Source organism: Brassica oleracea, chromosome C1, assembly GCF_000695525.1.
Source record: "Brassica oleracea var. oleracea cultivar TO1000 chromosome C1, BOL, whole genome shotgun sequence".
NCBI classification, from domain to species: Eukaryota; Viridiplantae; Streptophyta; class Magnoliopsida; order Brassicales; family Brassicaceae; genus Brassica; species Brassica oleracea.
In genome coordinates, this window is record NC_027748.1 from 38,173,684 (window position 1) to 38,187,107 (window position 13,424).

General features: G+C 40.1%; 6 protein-coding genes across 7 annotated transcripts; 2 read left to right on the plus strand and 4 right to left on the minus strand.

The window, feature by feature from the left end:
- LOC106317010 (cytochrome P450 72A13-like) lies at positions 1–2,000 on the minus strand (the record flags this gene model as incomplete). 2 transcript variants are annotated; one of them, XM_013754879.1, is given in 6 exon segments in its annotated part: positions 1–44; positions 154–389; positions 472–689; positions 767–1,061; positions 1,589–1,892; positions 1,969–2,000. In XM_013754879.1, coding segments are annotated over 4 exon segments (766 nt in total), but the record flags the coding sequence as incomplete, so codon positions are not given.
- An 834-nt stretch (positions 2,001–2,834) lies between these two features.
- On the plus strand, positions 2,835–6,381 carry LOC106316998 (probable LRR receptor-like serine/threonine-protein kinase At3g47570). The gene is made up of 2 exons (XM_013754866.1): positions 2,835–5,534; positions 5,841–6,381. Exons 1-2 carry the CDS (start codon positions 2,870–2,872, stop codon positions 6,200–6,202), a joined length of 3,027 nt encoding a protein of 1,008 aa, XP_013610320.1. The 5' UTR covers positions 2,835–2,869; the 3' UTR covers positions 6,203–6,381.
- A 174-nt stretch (positions 6,382–6,555) lies between these two features.
- LOC106339425 (cytochrome P450 72A15-like) lies at positions 6,556–7,368 on the minus strand. The gene is made up of 3 exons (XM_013778228.1): positions 7,050–7,368; positions 6,749–6,966; positions 6,556–6,666 (listed from the first exon to the last, which is right to left on the minus strand). Exons 1-3 carry the CDS (start codon positions 7,315–7,317, stop codon positions 6,556–6,558), a joined length of 597 nt encoding a protein of 198 aa, XP_013633682.1. The 5' UTR covers positions 7,318–7,368.
- A 455-nt stretch (positions 7,369–7,823) lies between these two features.
- LOC106339433 (60S ribosomal protein L18a-2-like) lies at positions 7,824–8,279 on the minus strand. Its single transcript, XM_013778241.1, has 2 exons — positions 8,222–8,279; positions 7,824–8,101 (listed from the first exon to the last, which is right to left on the minus strand). The coding sequence occupies exons 1-2, from the start codon at positions 8,277–8,279 to the stop codon at positions 7,824–7,826; spliced, it is 336 nt and encodes a 111-aa protein (XP_013633695.1).
- A 646-nt stretch (positions 8,280–8,925) lies between these two features.
- Positions 8,926–10,720, minus strand: LOC106299517 (cytochrome P450 72A13-like). The gene is made up of 4 exons (XM_013735601.1): positions 10,235–10,720; positions 9,890–10,137; positions 9,440–9,815; positions 8,926–9,361 (listed from the first exon to the last, which is right to left on the minus strand). The coding sequence occupies exons 1-4, from the start codon at positions 10,718–10,720 to the stop codon at positions 8,936–8,938; spliced, it is 1,536 nt and encodes a 511-aa protein (XP_013591055.1). The 3' UTR covers positions 8,926–8,935.
- A 481-nt stretch (positions 10,721–11,201) lies between these two features.
- Positions 11,202–11,909, plus strand: LOC106339442. Its single transcript, XM_013778254.1, has one exon. The coding sequence runs from the start codon at positions 11,202–11,204 to the stop codon at positions 11,907–11,909; it is 708 nt and encodes a 235-aa protein (XP_013633708.1).
- Positions 11,910–13,424: the final 1,515 nt, after the last annotated feature.

Sequence of the window (13,424 nt, forward strand, 5' to 3'; positions counted from 1 at the left end):
TGTCTATTGCTTTCATCCTCTTGTTGTTCTTTGTTGGGTAAAACCTAGCACCAAAACAAAAAAAGTTCTTTCACAACTCTCACAGTCTTTTAAGGTTTAGTTTGTGACATGACATGAAAAAGACAATGGGTTTGTGTGTGTTTTCATTAAAACCTCATTCCAGGGATGTAAGGTTTCTTATGCTCTTGTGAAATGATTCCAGATAGTTCACCTTGGAGCTCAAATATCCTCTGTCCTTCTCTATAGCTGCTTCCAAAAGCAGCATGCGAGATCACATCCGCGGTCAGATTCACAAGCCAAGGCCAAACATCGACCTCACATGACGATTCTTGTCTCTCCCATTGGGACACAACCTCGCTGGAACAATGGTAGAACGCAGGGACCATGTTCTGTCCAACCAATAGGCAGCAGGTAGCTAGAGGGATCACAGTAAAAACTTGATTCAGACACTAAAGATAAAAGAGACAAAACCTTGATCTTCTCGAGGTTGAAAGCAGGGTTGATGATCCTCCTGTGTCTCGCCCACTTATCTCCCTTGTAGCTGGCGAGCCCGCCTACTAACAGTTTGACCAAAGGTGATGAAACAGTCGCTTCAAAGTCGTAAGTTTTACTGAAGACCTCTTTGATATGCTCTGGATTCGTTATCATGATCGTTGGAATAGGTCCAGTCCACATGAAGAAGGTCCTTCCTGTTCCAACAACATTTACTCAATCAAGTTCAAACACTAGTTATAAGAGGAAAGAACGGAGAGAGAGAGAGTAGTACCGTGAGAGTTGAACATCTTCAAGGCAAGAGGAAGGAGATATGGGATGATATCATCTGTTGGAGTAATTGGTTCTGATCTTGCCTCCATCAACATTTTAACATTTCTCTTAATATCTCCTACAAGAGGCGTGTAAGGAGTTCCATGGAGACCTTGTCTTCTCAGGTACCTCTCCAGCTTCTTTGGTGTTATCCACACCCAGTTCACAACCCTTATCAACACAGCTGCTAAAACCACCATCAAAGCTACTGCTACTACTGGTAAAGACATCTCTATTTCTCTCACTCACTCTAGATTCTGCAGGTTAAGAGCTTTTCTATTATCACTGGAGTTCCACTGTACAATGTACAGTTCAATTCTTTGCCGCCAAAGGGGCTTAGAGGTTATCTATCTTATTGCAGAAGGTTTCTTTTAATAAATAAAGGGATTCACCAACTTCTCCCACGTTTAATGTGAAGAACAGTGTGGTTAGTTAAGTGACGACTTGACGTGTGAAGCAGTGTATTAATTATGAAAATGGCGTGTAAATGTTTGCCACCTGAACCTTATCTAATAGCATTTTTCTTATCTAATGTTTTTTTAATCACTAAAAGAGATCCACTAAGCATTTTGAATGATTAAAGAAGAGATCCACTAATCATAATGAACAAGGTATGAGAATGCATATAATAAATTATATCAGATATGAGTTATGTGGAAAGTTACACTAAAACACTTCCCTGAAGCAGCCAGATTTTGAATATTCATATCATATCAAGATAGCGAAAGTTTTAAAAATGCTAAACTTATAAAATTTAAAGAGACTGGGGAACAAGAACACTAACCTGATCCCTGGTTGACAAGGATGAGTAGAGAATCATGCAAAGACTGGTTTTACATGAAAAGGTTGGCTTTGAAGCCTTGTATGTAGTCTTGAGCTTCCTATTTGGTGGTCTGACCTTCCTGAAAACAAGAGGGAACTTGATCTTGGAGATATGGAACTGCTTGGTGCTCTCTCTGTTGCAGAGACTTGCAGGGACAGTGGCGGTCTTAATGATCTGAATGCAAGGGAACCTCACGGAACTTCTTGTACATGTTGTCGTACCCGGTTCGGCTCTGGTACCGTAGTTCTTGGTTCTTCTCGAAAATCTACAAAAAGAATAGATAACAACACAATCACATCCAGCACGGTATGAAACTGAACTGTAAAATGTAATTGCCATACCAAAACTTGACGGCAAGCATCCTGACCGTTGGTTTTCTTAACCTTCTTCAGTTTCCTTAGGAAGTACCTAGACACAATTAGTAAGAGTTGCATCAACTAACAGAATCATCATTGCATTGACTCACCAAAACTTGGACTTCATTAGTGGCCCATAGCTTCATCCGGTAGATCTTAGGCTGCACATCTTTTTTCTGTTGGGAGTGCTCTCCCAACCACTTGGTACTGATGAAACTGCTCAAAGAAACAAAGTTGCATTAGAAGCAATCCATTATACAACAAAAAGATAACATCTTTAACAAACCCTAAAACAGAGCGCCACACATTCGAACTCATCCTAGAGTCAACTTGTTTACCCGATGAACCCAATCATATGTTATGTTACATCAACAAGAGACGGACAGTGAACATCAATAAAATTAAAACCAAGTATCAGTTTCGGATTGTTGGTAGAGTGATTCTTGTTTTATGTTTAGTTAAGGTGAGCACCTGAATCTAGAGATGACTGAACATTGATGACTATATTTTTTTTGCATTTAAATACTCTGTTTCAGGCCACTGTTTTTTTAATTACTTTGTAATTATTCGGTAATTGTATTATAGTAGACTGATGTTATTTCTTGCTCAAAAATGATAATATATTTAATCAATCTAAGCCCTCATAGGCTCATATGATAATGTAGAACAAATGTAAATGTAAAAAATATTTTAATTTCAGTTTGTCGTTTCTTAGATATACTTTTGATAAGATTGAAATATACATTTACTCCTATCTAGCCTTGACCTTGATTTTTGAAAAGTCTTCTGTATTTGAATGGATCTATGTGAAAGAGGGGAGACAATGTAACATGAACAGAAACGTTTGGAAGATATTCACCATACATTTTGCTCATTCCTGCAAAATATGAGAAACATGAAACTTTTTCTTATCCTTTCTTGTAGTGCTCTCATGTCACTAGAAGCATTTGGGAATAGCCCTGAAAGTGATAAGCAAGCTTTACTCAAGTTCAAGTCTCAAGTTTCTGAGGAGAAAAAAGTTTTGCTGTCCTCCTCATGGAACAACTCCTTCCCTCTCTGCAGATGGACGGGGGTTACATGTAGCCACAAACACAAGAGAGTTACTGGTTTGGATCTCGGAGGATTCCAATTGGGTGGAGTGATATCGTCGTTTATTGGTAATCTTTCGTTTCTCACATCACTTGATTTCAATAGTAACTCTTTTGCTGGAACCATCCCTCAAGAGCTGAGAAACTTGTTTAGACTTCAGCACTTGAATATGAGCTTCAATTTTCTGGGAGGAGGGATTCCAGCTAGTCTGTTCAACTGTTCTAGATTGTTGGACCTTTCTTTATATTCAAATCATCTTGGACAAGGTCTTGCTTCAGAAGTAGGATCATTGAGGAATCTTGTTACTTTAGACCTTGGTAAAAACAACCTGAACGGAAAAATCCCTGTATCTCTAGGAAACCTGACATCCGTCAGACTACTTTCCTTTGATGAAAACAATATGGAAGGAGAAATTCCTGATGCTATGGCTAGATTGACTCAAATGGTTGTTTTTGCAATTCACATAAACCAATTCTCTGGCGTTTTTCCTCCTGCAATTTACAATTTATCCTCACTTCAGTCTTTGGACATGTTTGGTAATGGTTTCTCTGGGAACCTGAGGCCTGATTTTGGTAATTTGCTACCAAACCTTGAAGAATTGTCTCTCGGTAATAATTCTCTCACAGGAGCTATTCCATCAACACTTGCAAATATTTCAACTCTTCAATTTTTGGCCATAGAGCGTAATAGTCTGACAGGAAGTATTCCTCCGAGCTTTTCAAAACTACGATATTTGCAATTGCTAGACCTTAATCACAATTCTTTGGGAAGTTTTTCAGCTGGAGATCTTGAATTTCTTGTTTCTTTGACTAACTGCACCCAACTTCAAAGCTTAGATGTGGCATTCAATAGGCTTGGGGGTGACTTGCCTATCTCCATTGTCAATCTGTCGATGAACCTTAATGATTTATCTCTTCATAAGAATTCCATATCTGGAAGCATTCCTCATGACATTGGGAATCTCATAGGGCTACAAACATTTTGGTTTTCAGAAAATCTATTGAAAGGACCAATCCCAACCTCTTTTGGGAAACTTCTTGGATTGGTGGAATTAAGTGTCCATGCAAATAGGATGTCAGGCGAGATACCATATTCTTTAGGAAACATTGCTCGGTTAGAAAAACTCCTTTTGTCCAACAATAGTTTTGAAGGAATCATTCCTCCAAGTCTTGGTAAATGTAGCCATTTGCTATATTTGCATATCCATAATAATAAGTTGAATGGTATTATACCTCAGGAGATTATGCAAATTTCAACCCTTATTTCCCTAAAAATGTCAAATAATTCATTGACTGGCTCTCTACCAGAAGATGTAGGACGACTTCAAAATCTTGGTAATTTATCTGTTGCTCATAATAAGCTATCCGGGAAACTTCCAAAGACTTTAGGAAATTGTCTCTCAATGGAAAGACTTGATCTGCAAGGAAATACTTTTGATGGAAACATTCCAGATATAAGTGGGTTGGTGGGTATTAAGGCGGCTGATTTCTCAAGCAACAATCTCTCTGGAAGAATCCCTGAATATCTCGCAAACTTTAACTTGTTGGAGTATCTCAATCTATCATTCAACAATTTCGAGGGAAATGTGCCAACGGAAGGAAAGTTCAAAAATGCTAATATAGTCTCCATATTTGGAAACAAAAATCTTTGTGGAGGCGTCTTGGAACTACAACTGAAGCCATGTTTTACACAACCACCAAGAAGTTCAAGAAAGAAAATTGTGATTTGGGTAAGCATTGGCATATCTTTGCTTTTGCTTTTGTTTATAGCTTCAGTTTCTCTTTGTTGGTTAAAAATCAGAAACAAGAAAAATACCAATGAAGCAACTCCTTCCCTCTTGTGGGCTTTTCATGAAATGATAAGTTATGGAGATCTTCGAAATGCGACAGATGGCTTCTCTTCGAGTAATTTGATCGGGTCAGGCAGCTTTGGTACTGTGTTTAAAGCCTTTCTCCCTGCTGAGAACAAGGTTGTTGCTGTGAAAGTTCTAAACATGAAGAGACGTGGAGCAATGAAGAGCTTTATTGCAGAATGTGAATCCCTAAAAGACATTACACATCGTAATCTTGTGAAACTGTTGACAGCTTGTTCGAGTATTGATTTCCAAGGAAATGAATTCAGAGCTCTAATCTATGAGTACATGCCAAATGGAAGCTTGGATATGCGGCTGCACCCAAAGGAAATTGAAGAGATTTCTAGGCCTTCAAGAACATTGACACTTTTGGAAAGGCTTAACATAGTGATAGATATGGCTTCTGTTTTGGAGTATCTTCATATTAGTTGCCATGAAGCTATTGCTCATTGTGATCTTAAACCAAGCAACGTTCTTCTAGACGATGATCTAACCGCCCATGTTAGTGACTTTGGTCTTGCTCGGATCCTCCTCAAATACGACCAGGAAACCTTCATTGACCAACTTAGCTCGGCTGGAGTCAGAGGAAGCATCGGCTATGCGGCACCCGGTAAACCTATCACACATATAATGTTTTGAATGAAGAAAGCTAATACTAGTTTTGTTCTCCAGAATAAAATTTTCTATATATTTTTGGTCCACAAAAATAAATTTTATATGTTTGATCAAAGAAAAAAGATAAAATTTTTATATATTTAAGGTACGTCGATAGTTATTGGAAAAAATGTATGGTAAAAGTAGATAAATTTTTTATTATATTCTTAATATACGTAAATACTCTAGAAAATTCATACTTATGGGAACATAGAGAGTATATTTCTTTCTCCAATATTTGTTTATATGACTTATGGTGCAGAATATGCAATGGGAGGAGAAATATCAGTACATGGTGATGCCTACAGTTTTGGGATTCTCATTCTTGAACTGTTTAGTGGAAAACGACCAACCGATGAGATGTTCGGAGGAGACTTTACCATCCGTAGCTGCATCAGGTCTGCATTGCCAGGTCAAGTTTTGGATGTCGCAGACGAATCAATTCTTCACAGCGGCCTTAGAATTGGCTTCCCTGCTGCTGAGTGCTTGACAAAGGTTTTAGAAGTGGGACTTGGGTGTTCTGAAGAGTCTCCAGCAAACCGGTTGGAAATGAGTGAGGTTGTAAAAGAATTAATCTCAATCAAGGAGAGGTTCTTCAAAGCCAGAAGAGGAGCTAGACATTGAAGTGTCGTCTTGTATGCTTGCTCCTCTTCAAACTTGAAGACTTGTAGAAGTATTCTATTTCTTCATGATATGCTTTGAATGCTGTGAAACATAATGCTATGTTATTAGTAGACAAAAGATGAATGTCGTGTTAGCAATTTGGTATTTGGAATTTCTATCGGTAAAACATTGCTTTATCATTGCCACCACGATCCTTGAACTATATCAACCCTCAGTCACTCAAGCGTGTTCATCATAAGTACATATAGTAATTATGGATTATAATCTTAAAGAGAAGACAAGATTGTTTCCTCATATATCTGAGCTAACACAAGTGTAAAACAATCAGGTAGGGAGTTCAAAACTTTTGGCTATTAACTTATCAAACGGATACAGACAAGTGGAAGGAACGATCTACTATCACATATGAAATAAAAGCAAATAGGTAGAGAGAGAGCAGTATGGTAGAACGCAGGGACCATGTTCTGTCCAGCCAATAAGCAGCAGGTAGCTAGAGGGATCACAGTAAAAACTTGATTCAGACACTAAAGATAAAAGAGACAAAACCTTGATCTTCTCGAGGTTGAAAGCAGGGTTGATGATCCTCCTGTGTCTCGCCCACTTATCTCCCTTGTAGCTGGCGAGCCCGCCTACTAACAGTTTGACCAAAGGTGATGAAACAGTCGCTTCAAAGTCGTAAGTTTTACTGAAGACTTCTTTGATATGCTCTGGATTCGTTATCATGATCGTTGGAACTGGTCCAGTCCACATGAAGAAGGTCCTTCCTGTTCCAACAACATTTACTCAATCAAGTTCAAACACTAGCTATAAGAGGAAAGAATGGAGAGAGAGAGAGAGAGAGCAGTACCGTGAGAGTTGAACATTTTTAAGGCAAGAGGAAGGAGATATGGGATGACATCATCCGTTAGAGAGATGGGTTTTGATCTTGCCTCCATCAACATGTTAATATTCTTCTTGATATCTCCAAAGAGAGGCGTGTAAGGAGTTCCGGGAAGACCTTGTCTTCTCAGGTACCTCTCCAGCTTCTTTGGTGTTATCCACACCCAGTTCACAACCCTTATCAACACAGCTGCTAAAACCACCATTAAAGCTGCTGCTACTACTGGTAAAGACATCTCTACTACTTCTCTCACTCACTCTAGATTCTGCAGGTTAAGAGCTTTTTCTATCACTGAGAGTTCCACTGTACAATGTACAGTTTAAACCAAAAGGGATTCACCAACTTCTCCCACGTTTAATGTGAAGAACAGTGTGGTTAGTTAAGTGACGACTTGACGTGTGAAGCAGTGTATTTATTAATTATGAAAATGGCATGTAAATGTTTGCCACCTGAACCTTACCTAATTGCATTTTTCTTATCTAGTGTTTTTTTTTAATCTCTACTAAGCATTTTTGAATGATTAAAGAAGAGATCCACTAATCATAATGAACTCTTAACTCATTTGCAAGTTACAGTAAAACATTTCCCTAAACCAGCCAACCTTTGTATATTCATATCATATCTAGATAGCGAAAGTTTAAAAAAATGCTAAACTTAAAAAAATTAAAGAGACTGGGGAACAAGAACACCAATCTGATCTGGTTGACAAGGATGAGTAGAGAATCATGCAAAAGATTGGTTTTACATGAAAATGTTGGGCTTTGAAGCTTTGTATGTAGTCTTGATTGGTGGTCTGACCTTCCTGAAAACAAGAGGGAACTTGATCTTGGAGTTATGGAACTGCTTGGTGCTCTCTCTCTCTTGCAGAGCTTTTGCAGGGACTGTGGCAGTCTTGATGATCTGAATGCAAGGGAACCTCACTCTGTGGCGAGAAGCCATCTCAGTGTACATCTGCTCCTCTGCATAGTTCGGCTCTGGTAACGCAGCCAGATACCGTAGATATTGATTTCGTGGGGGTTCTACTCAAGAGTAGAGAGCAACACAATCACATACACTATTCAGCATTGGCTTCAAACTCAGCTCTGAAATGTAATGCAAACCTCATTGATGGTAAAGGATATATCCGTTGCTTTTCTTACCCTTCTTCAGTTTCCTAAGGAAGTACCTAGAGAATAGAGATACAACAATCAAATGCATTTACACGGTTAGTAGGAGTTGCATCAACAAAGAGGGAAGAGAAATTCCTACGATATTCCTAAAAAAAATTTTGTTACAAATATAAACTTTAAAAATAAAAATGACCAAAATAGATTTAAATGTTTTATCAAAACAAGCAAATATACATTTATACTTGTAGGGTTAATTAATCTTAGACATTAGGGTTTAGAGTTCAGAGACGGGATTTAAGGTTTAGGGTTTAGAGTTGAGGAGTAGGGTTTTAGGGATATGATTTCAAATTTTAAAAAATAAAATAAAATTTAAAATTTTCAAAATAAAAAATGCTATTTTAGTCATTTTAGTTTCTGAAGTCTTTTTTTATGACAAAAATTAAAAAAAAGTCTATTTGAAAGAATCATCCAAGAGGGATCTCATCATTGCATAATGATTAACCAAAACTTGGAATTCATTAGTAGTCCATAGCTTCATCCGGTAGATCATAGGCTGCACATTTTGCAACAAGCTCTATAAACGCTAATTTTCCAAGCAACTTATAAATCTTACACAACTACACAAGTACCATGTTTTACATCCATAAACACTTTATTGGAAGATTATGTTTTGATGTCAAGAAAAAACTTTATTGAAAAACAAAACATAGTTGATGTTATCACCATGGAATACAAAAATAAGAATCAGAGCTTGTGGAGGATGAGATGGGCTCCGAACTGAGGACGAGTGGTCATGACTATTTGAGGCGAGTGAACATAAGAAGGAGACAGCTCAAAGGAGAACTTTTCTAGAATCAGAGCCATTGCCATCTTTGCTTCCAAGAGAGAAAAGTTCTGACCAATGCAGATCCTCAGTCCCCATCCAAAAGGGAAGTAAGAGACCTGGTTCTTTGTTGCTATTGAGGTCCCATGTTTGAAACGTTCTGGCTTAAACTCCCCTGCATCCTCTCCCCAAAGCTCGGGGTCACGGTGAACAAGAGCAGTTGGTATATAAACTCTGACACCAGCTGGAAGTGTAACGTTTCCTAGCTTCACTTCTTTGTTGACTTCTCTTCTAAGCTCGGCCACTGGAGGGTATAGCCTCAAAACCTCATTGAAGATCATAGTCATCTGTTAATGATGGAAACTCAAGTATTCAATCTTGTAAACTATAAGTGCAGTCAAGCAAATTGTGAAAACTTTACTTACCACTTTGAGGTTGTTAAGAGAATCTACACCGGGTTTATTATTATTATTATTATTAACACCGAGCATCTGCCTCACTTCCTCTCGCGCCCGTTCTTGCCAGTCTTGATGATGGCTTAACAAAACCATTGTCCAGACCAAGAGCACTGAAGTTGTCTCTTGTCCTGCGAAATAAAACATCTTGCACTCACTCATCACTTCTTCTACGCTTATTCCATTTTCTTGAGATTCCTCTAAACTCGATGCAAGCAGTACCCCAAACAGATCACTGTTTTCTGCTTCTCCAGCTCCCCCCCTCTTTCTCACCATACCTCTCAGTATTGTTTCTATCTCTTTGTCTATTGCTTTTATCCTCCTGTTGCTCTTTGTTGGGTAAAACCTAAACACCAAACAAACAACAAATGTTTTTTTCACAACTCTCTCAAGGTTTTAGTTTGTTAGATTGACACTAACCTCAGCCCAGGGATATAAGGTTTCTTAAGCTCGTGTGCAATGAGCTGAGATAATTCCCCTTGGAGCTCAAATATCCTCTGTCCTTGTCTATAGCTGCTTCCAAAAGCAGCATGGGAGATCCCATCCGCAGTCAGATTCACAAGCCAAGGCCAAACATCCACCTCACAAGAAGACTCTTCATCCGTAAACAGCCTCTCCCATTGGCACACAACCTCGCTGCAACAATGGTGGAACGCAGGGACCATTTTCTGACCAACCAATAAGCAGTAGGTGGTTAGAGAGAGAGATCACACACACACACACACACACACAAAAAAAAAAAACTTGATTCAGACACTCAAAGACCTTGATCTTCTCGAGGTGAAAAGCAGGGTTGATGATCCTCCTGTGTCTCGCCCACTTGTCTTCCTTATAGCTCGCAAGCCCGCCTAATAACAATCTGATCAAATGGAAAGAAGTATCTTTCTCAAAGCCGTCTACGTTACTGAAAACTTCCTTGATATGCTCTGGATTCGTTATCATGATCGCTGGAACTGGTCCATTCCATGTGAAGAATGTCCTTCCGTGAGAGTTGAACATCTTCAAGGTGAGAGGAAGGAGACGTGGGGTGATATCATCCGTTAGAGTGATGGGTTTTGATCTTGTCTCCATCAACATATTAACATTCCTCTTAGTATCTCCTACAAGAGGAGTGTAAGGGGTTCCGGGGAGACCTTGTCTTCTCAGGTAACTCTCCAGCTTCTTTGGCTTTATCCACACCCAATTCACAACCCTTATCAACAAAACTGCTGAAACCACTAGTAAAGCTGCTGCTACTACTGGTAAAGACATCATGTTCTATTACTCAAGTTCGACTGTTCAATGTACAGTTCAAATCCTTTGCGGCCAACGGGGCTTTGTCTGTGCTTAATTGCTTATCTAAAAGGTTTCTTTTAATCAATAATGGGATTCACCAACTGCCCCCACGTGTTTTGGGAAGAGTAGTGTGGTTGGTTTAAGTGACGTGAAAAGCACATTTTATGTATGATTAATTATGTAAAGCAGATTTTATGTATGATTTGTGTATGAATTATGTAAAGGGAAATTTGGGTTCATGTATAATAAGAGAACTTAAGGCGTACGTCAGACATATTGATCTAAAAAAAGCACGAGCTGCGTTAGGGTTTTGGCGATTGGCGACGCTAGGGTTTCGGAGTCTGGAGATCGAGATGCGACCATAATGGATGTGGGAGAGAGAGCAAGACCACCAGGAGATCCACCAGACATAGTGCCCTCGTATGTATCCAAGGTAGCGGGTACGAGCTAGGGGGGTATGCCGGTTCCGGAGAAATTGATCGATGATGGCTTTATTACGGAGAGACTTCGAGTGGAGTTCCCTAATGGAGAAGATGGTGAACCGTCTATCACGATTGAGACAGAGGTGTTGGAAGTAATGAATGGGATGTGGAAGTGGTGCATGATCGTTAGGGTGCTGGGAAGGAGTGTTGAGATATCTGCCTTAAGTAGGAAGTTACGAGAGTTATGGAATCCGAAGGGAGCAATGTACGTGATGGACTTGCCCCGGCATTTTTTCATGGTCCGTTTCAAAAAGGAGGATGAATACTTGGCGGCGCTGACAGGAGGCCCATGGAGAGTCTTCGGTAGTTATCTCATGGTGAGGGCTTGGTCATCAGAGTTTGATCCCTTAAGAGACGACATTGCTACAACGCCGGTCTGGGTTAGACTAACAAATATCCCAGTGAACTTTTATCACCGATCGATTCTTATGGGGATTGCTAAGGGTTTGGGGAAGCCAGTTCGTGTTGACATGACCACGCTGAACTTTGAGAGAGCAATGTTTGCAAGAATTTGCGTCGAAGTCAATTTGGCAAAGACATTGAAAGGGACAATGCTAATTAATGGTGAGAGATACTTTGTAGCGTATGAAGGGCTATCTGAAATCTGTTCAAAATGTGGAATATACGGACATTTAGTCCATGGTGTCCAAAAACTATTGCGGAGAGAGTGGCTAACATGTTAATACAGACGGAGACGTCACCACTTCCTAAACCAGCACCTAAGCAAACCTCCCTAATGCAGGAGGATGGTTTCACTCATGTAAGGGGAGGGAGAAGAGGAACGCAAATGTTGAAGCTGGTGGGTATTGCGATACGAGAATCAGGTGAGGTAACTAAGCGGAGTCTTCGAGAGACCCCCAACACCAAGGAAACCGAGAATATTGCACTATCGAATAAGTATGGTAGCCTTGAGATGACTACGAATGTGGATGGATCAAAGGATATGGTTACTGGTGAAGAGAATAAGGAGAATCAAGACATGAACATTCAGAACATGAAAGGAAAAGGCTTCTCGCAAGTGAAGGAAGGCTTGATATTTAGCGGGAAAGCTAGTGCTCCAACTAGTTCGAAAGGAGTGAATAAGGAGAAGTGGGCCACCAACAGAAAATTGACTGAGGGAAGTAGAGGAAAGCCAAGAGAGAAAACAATAGGCTCATTCGAGGGTTGGTGCTTGGTCCGACGAAGGGAGAAATCAGCTTATCGGAATCTGGAAAAAGACTGAGAGTGGAAAACACTAATGCAGGGAGATCTGGTGGTGTGTTCAAAGATAGTGTGGAGGACGTTCAGACTAGGTCTAAAACTCTGCTACTGCGTGATGAAGAGGTGGATAACCCCATGGAAAGTACTATCAGCGCGGCGGAACAAAAAGTGGCAGATACACAGACGAGTCTGCAAGGAGATGGAAGGTCTTGTCTCTTGCATAACAGGGTGCCCCGGTAATTCGTATACACCTTGACATATTGATGATGATGAATTGCTTATTCTGGAATTGCCGGGAGGCAAACAAACCCAATTTCAGACGCTCTATTCGGTACATTTTGAAGAAGTTTAATACTGACTTTCTTGCGTTATTCGAAACTCACGCGGGTGGAGAAAGAGCGAGGAAGATTTGCTAGAAGTTGGGATTTGATAATTCTTTTCGGGTTGATGCCACTTGTCAAAGCGGTGGAATTAGGCTCTTGTGGAGAGATCAAGCTGGAGTTCTTACGGTATTGGAATCGTTGGATCAGTTTGTTCATGCCAGGGTTGTGATTGGGACAGAGATCTCATCTCATCGCCGTTTACGCCGCTCCTACAGTCAGTCGTCGTAGTGGGCTTTGGGGGCAACTAAAAAGAGTATTGGAGAATATTGATGAACCAGTGTTGGTTGGTGGGGATTTTAATACTATCTTGAGATTGGATGAAAGAACTGGGGGAAATGGTAGACTTTCACCAGATTCTCTGGCTTTTGGGGAATGGATTAATGAGATAGCATCGGTGGACATGGGCTTTAGAGGTAATACATTCCCATGGAAAAGAGAGAAGGAGACGCAGAACTTTGTGGCGAAGCGTTTGGATAGGGTTTTATGTAATGCCCAGGCGCGGGTAAGGTGGCAGGAGGCGGTGGTTTCACACCTCCCGTTTCTAGCATCAGACCACGCACCTCTCTATCTGCAACTAGAACCTGAGCAGAAGGGGAACCCGAGGAGGAGACCGTT

What these genes read in the sequence shown, in the direction of transcription:
- LOC106316998 (XM_013754866.1), top strand. Translation starts at nt 2,870, where the DNA reads ATGAGAAACATGAAACTTTTTCTTATCCTTTCTTGTAGTGCTCTCATG. An exon ending in CATCGGCTATGCGGCACCCG is followed by an intron (nt 5,535 to 5,840) that starts GTAAACCTATCA and finishes CTTATGGTGCAG; the next exon opens with AATATGCAATGGGAGGAGAA.
- LOC106339425 (XM_013778228.1), bottom strand. Translation starts at nt 7,317, where the DNA reads ATGTCTTTACCAGTAGTAGCAGCAGCTTTAATGGTGGTTTTAGCAGCT. An exon ending in AAAAATGTTCAACTCTCACG is followed by an intron (nt 6,967 to 7,049) that starts GTACTGCTCTCT and finishes TTGTTGGAACAG; the next exon opens with GAAGGACCTTCTTCATGTGG. An exon ending in TCAACCTCGAGAAGATCAAG is followed by an intron (nt 6,667 to 6,748) that starts GTTTTGTCTCTT and finishes TTGGCTGGACAG; the next exon opens with AACATGGTCCCTGCGTTCTA.
- LOC106339433 (XM_013778241.1), bottom strand. Translation starts at nt 8,279, where the DNA reads ATGCATTTGATTGTTGTATCTCTATTCTCTAGGTACTTCCTTAGGAAA. An exon ending in CCTTAGGAAACTGAAGAAGG is followed by an intron (nt 8,102 to 8,221) that starts GTAAGAAAAGCA and finishes ACTCTTGAGTAG; the next exon opens with AACCCCCACGAAATCAATAT.
- LOC106299517 (XM_013735601.1), bottom strand. Translation starts at nt 10,720, where the DNA reads ATGTCTTTACCAGTAGTAGCAGCAGCTTTACTAGTGGTTTCAGCAGTT. An exon ending in CCTTATATCCCTGGGCTGAG is followed by an intron (nt 9,816 to 9,889) that starts GTTAGTGTCAAT and finishes TTTGGTGTTTAG; the next exon opens with GTTTTACCCAACAAAGAGCA. An exon ending in CTCTTAACAACCTCAAAGTG is followed by an intron (nt 9,362 to 9,439) that starts GTAAGTAAAGTT and finishes CATCATTAACAG; the next exon opens with ATGACTATGATCTTCAATGA.
- LOC106339442 (XM_013778254.1), top strand. Translation starts at nt 11,202, where the DNA reads ATGCCGGTTCCGGAGAAATTGATCGATGATGGCTTTATTACGGAGAGA.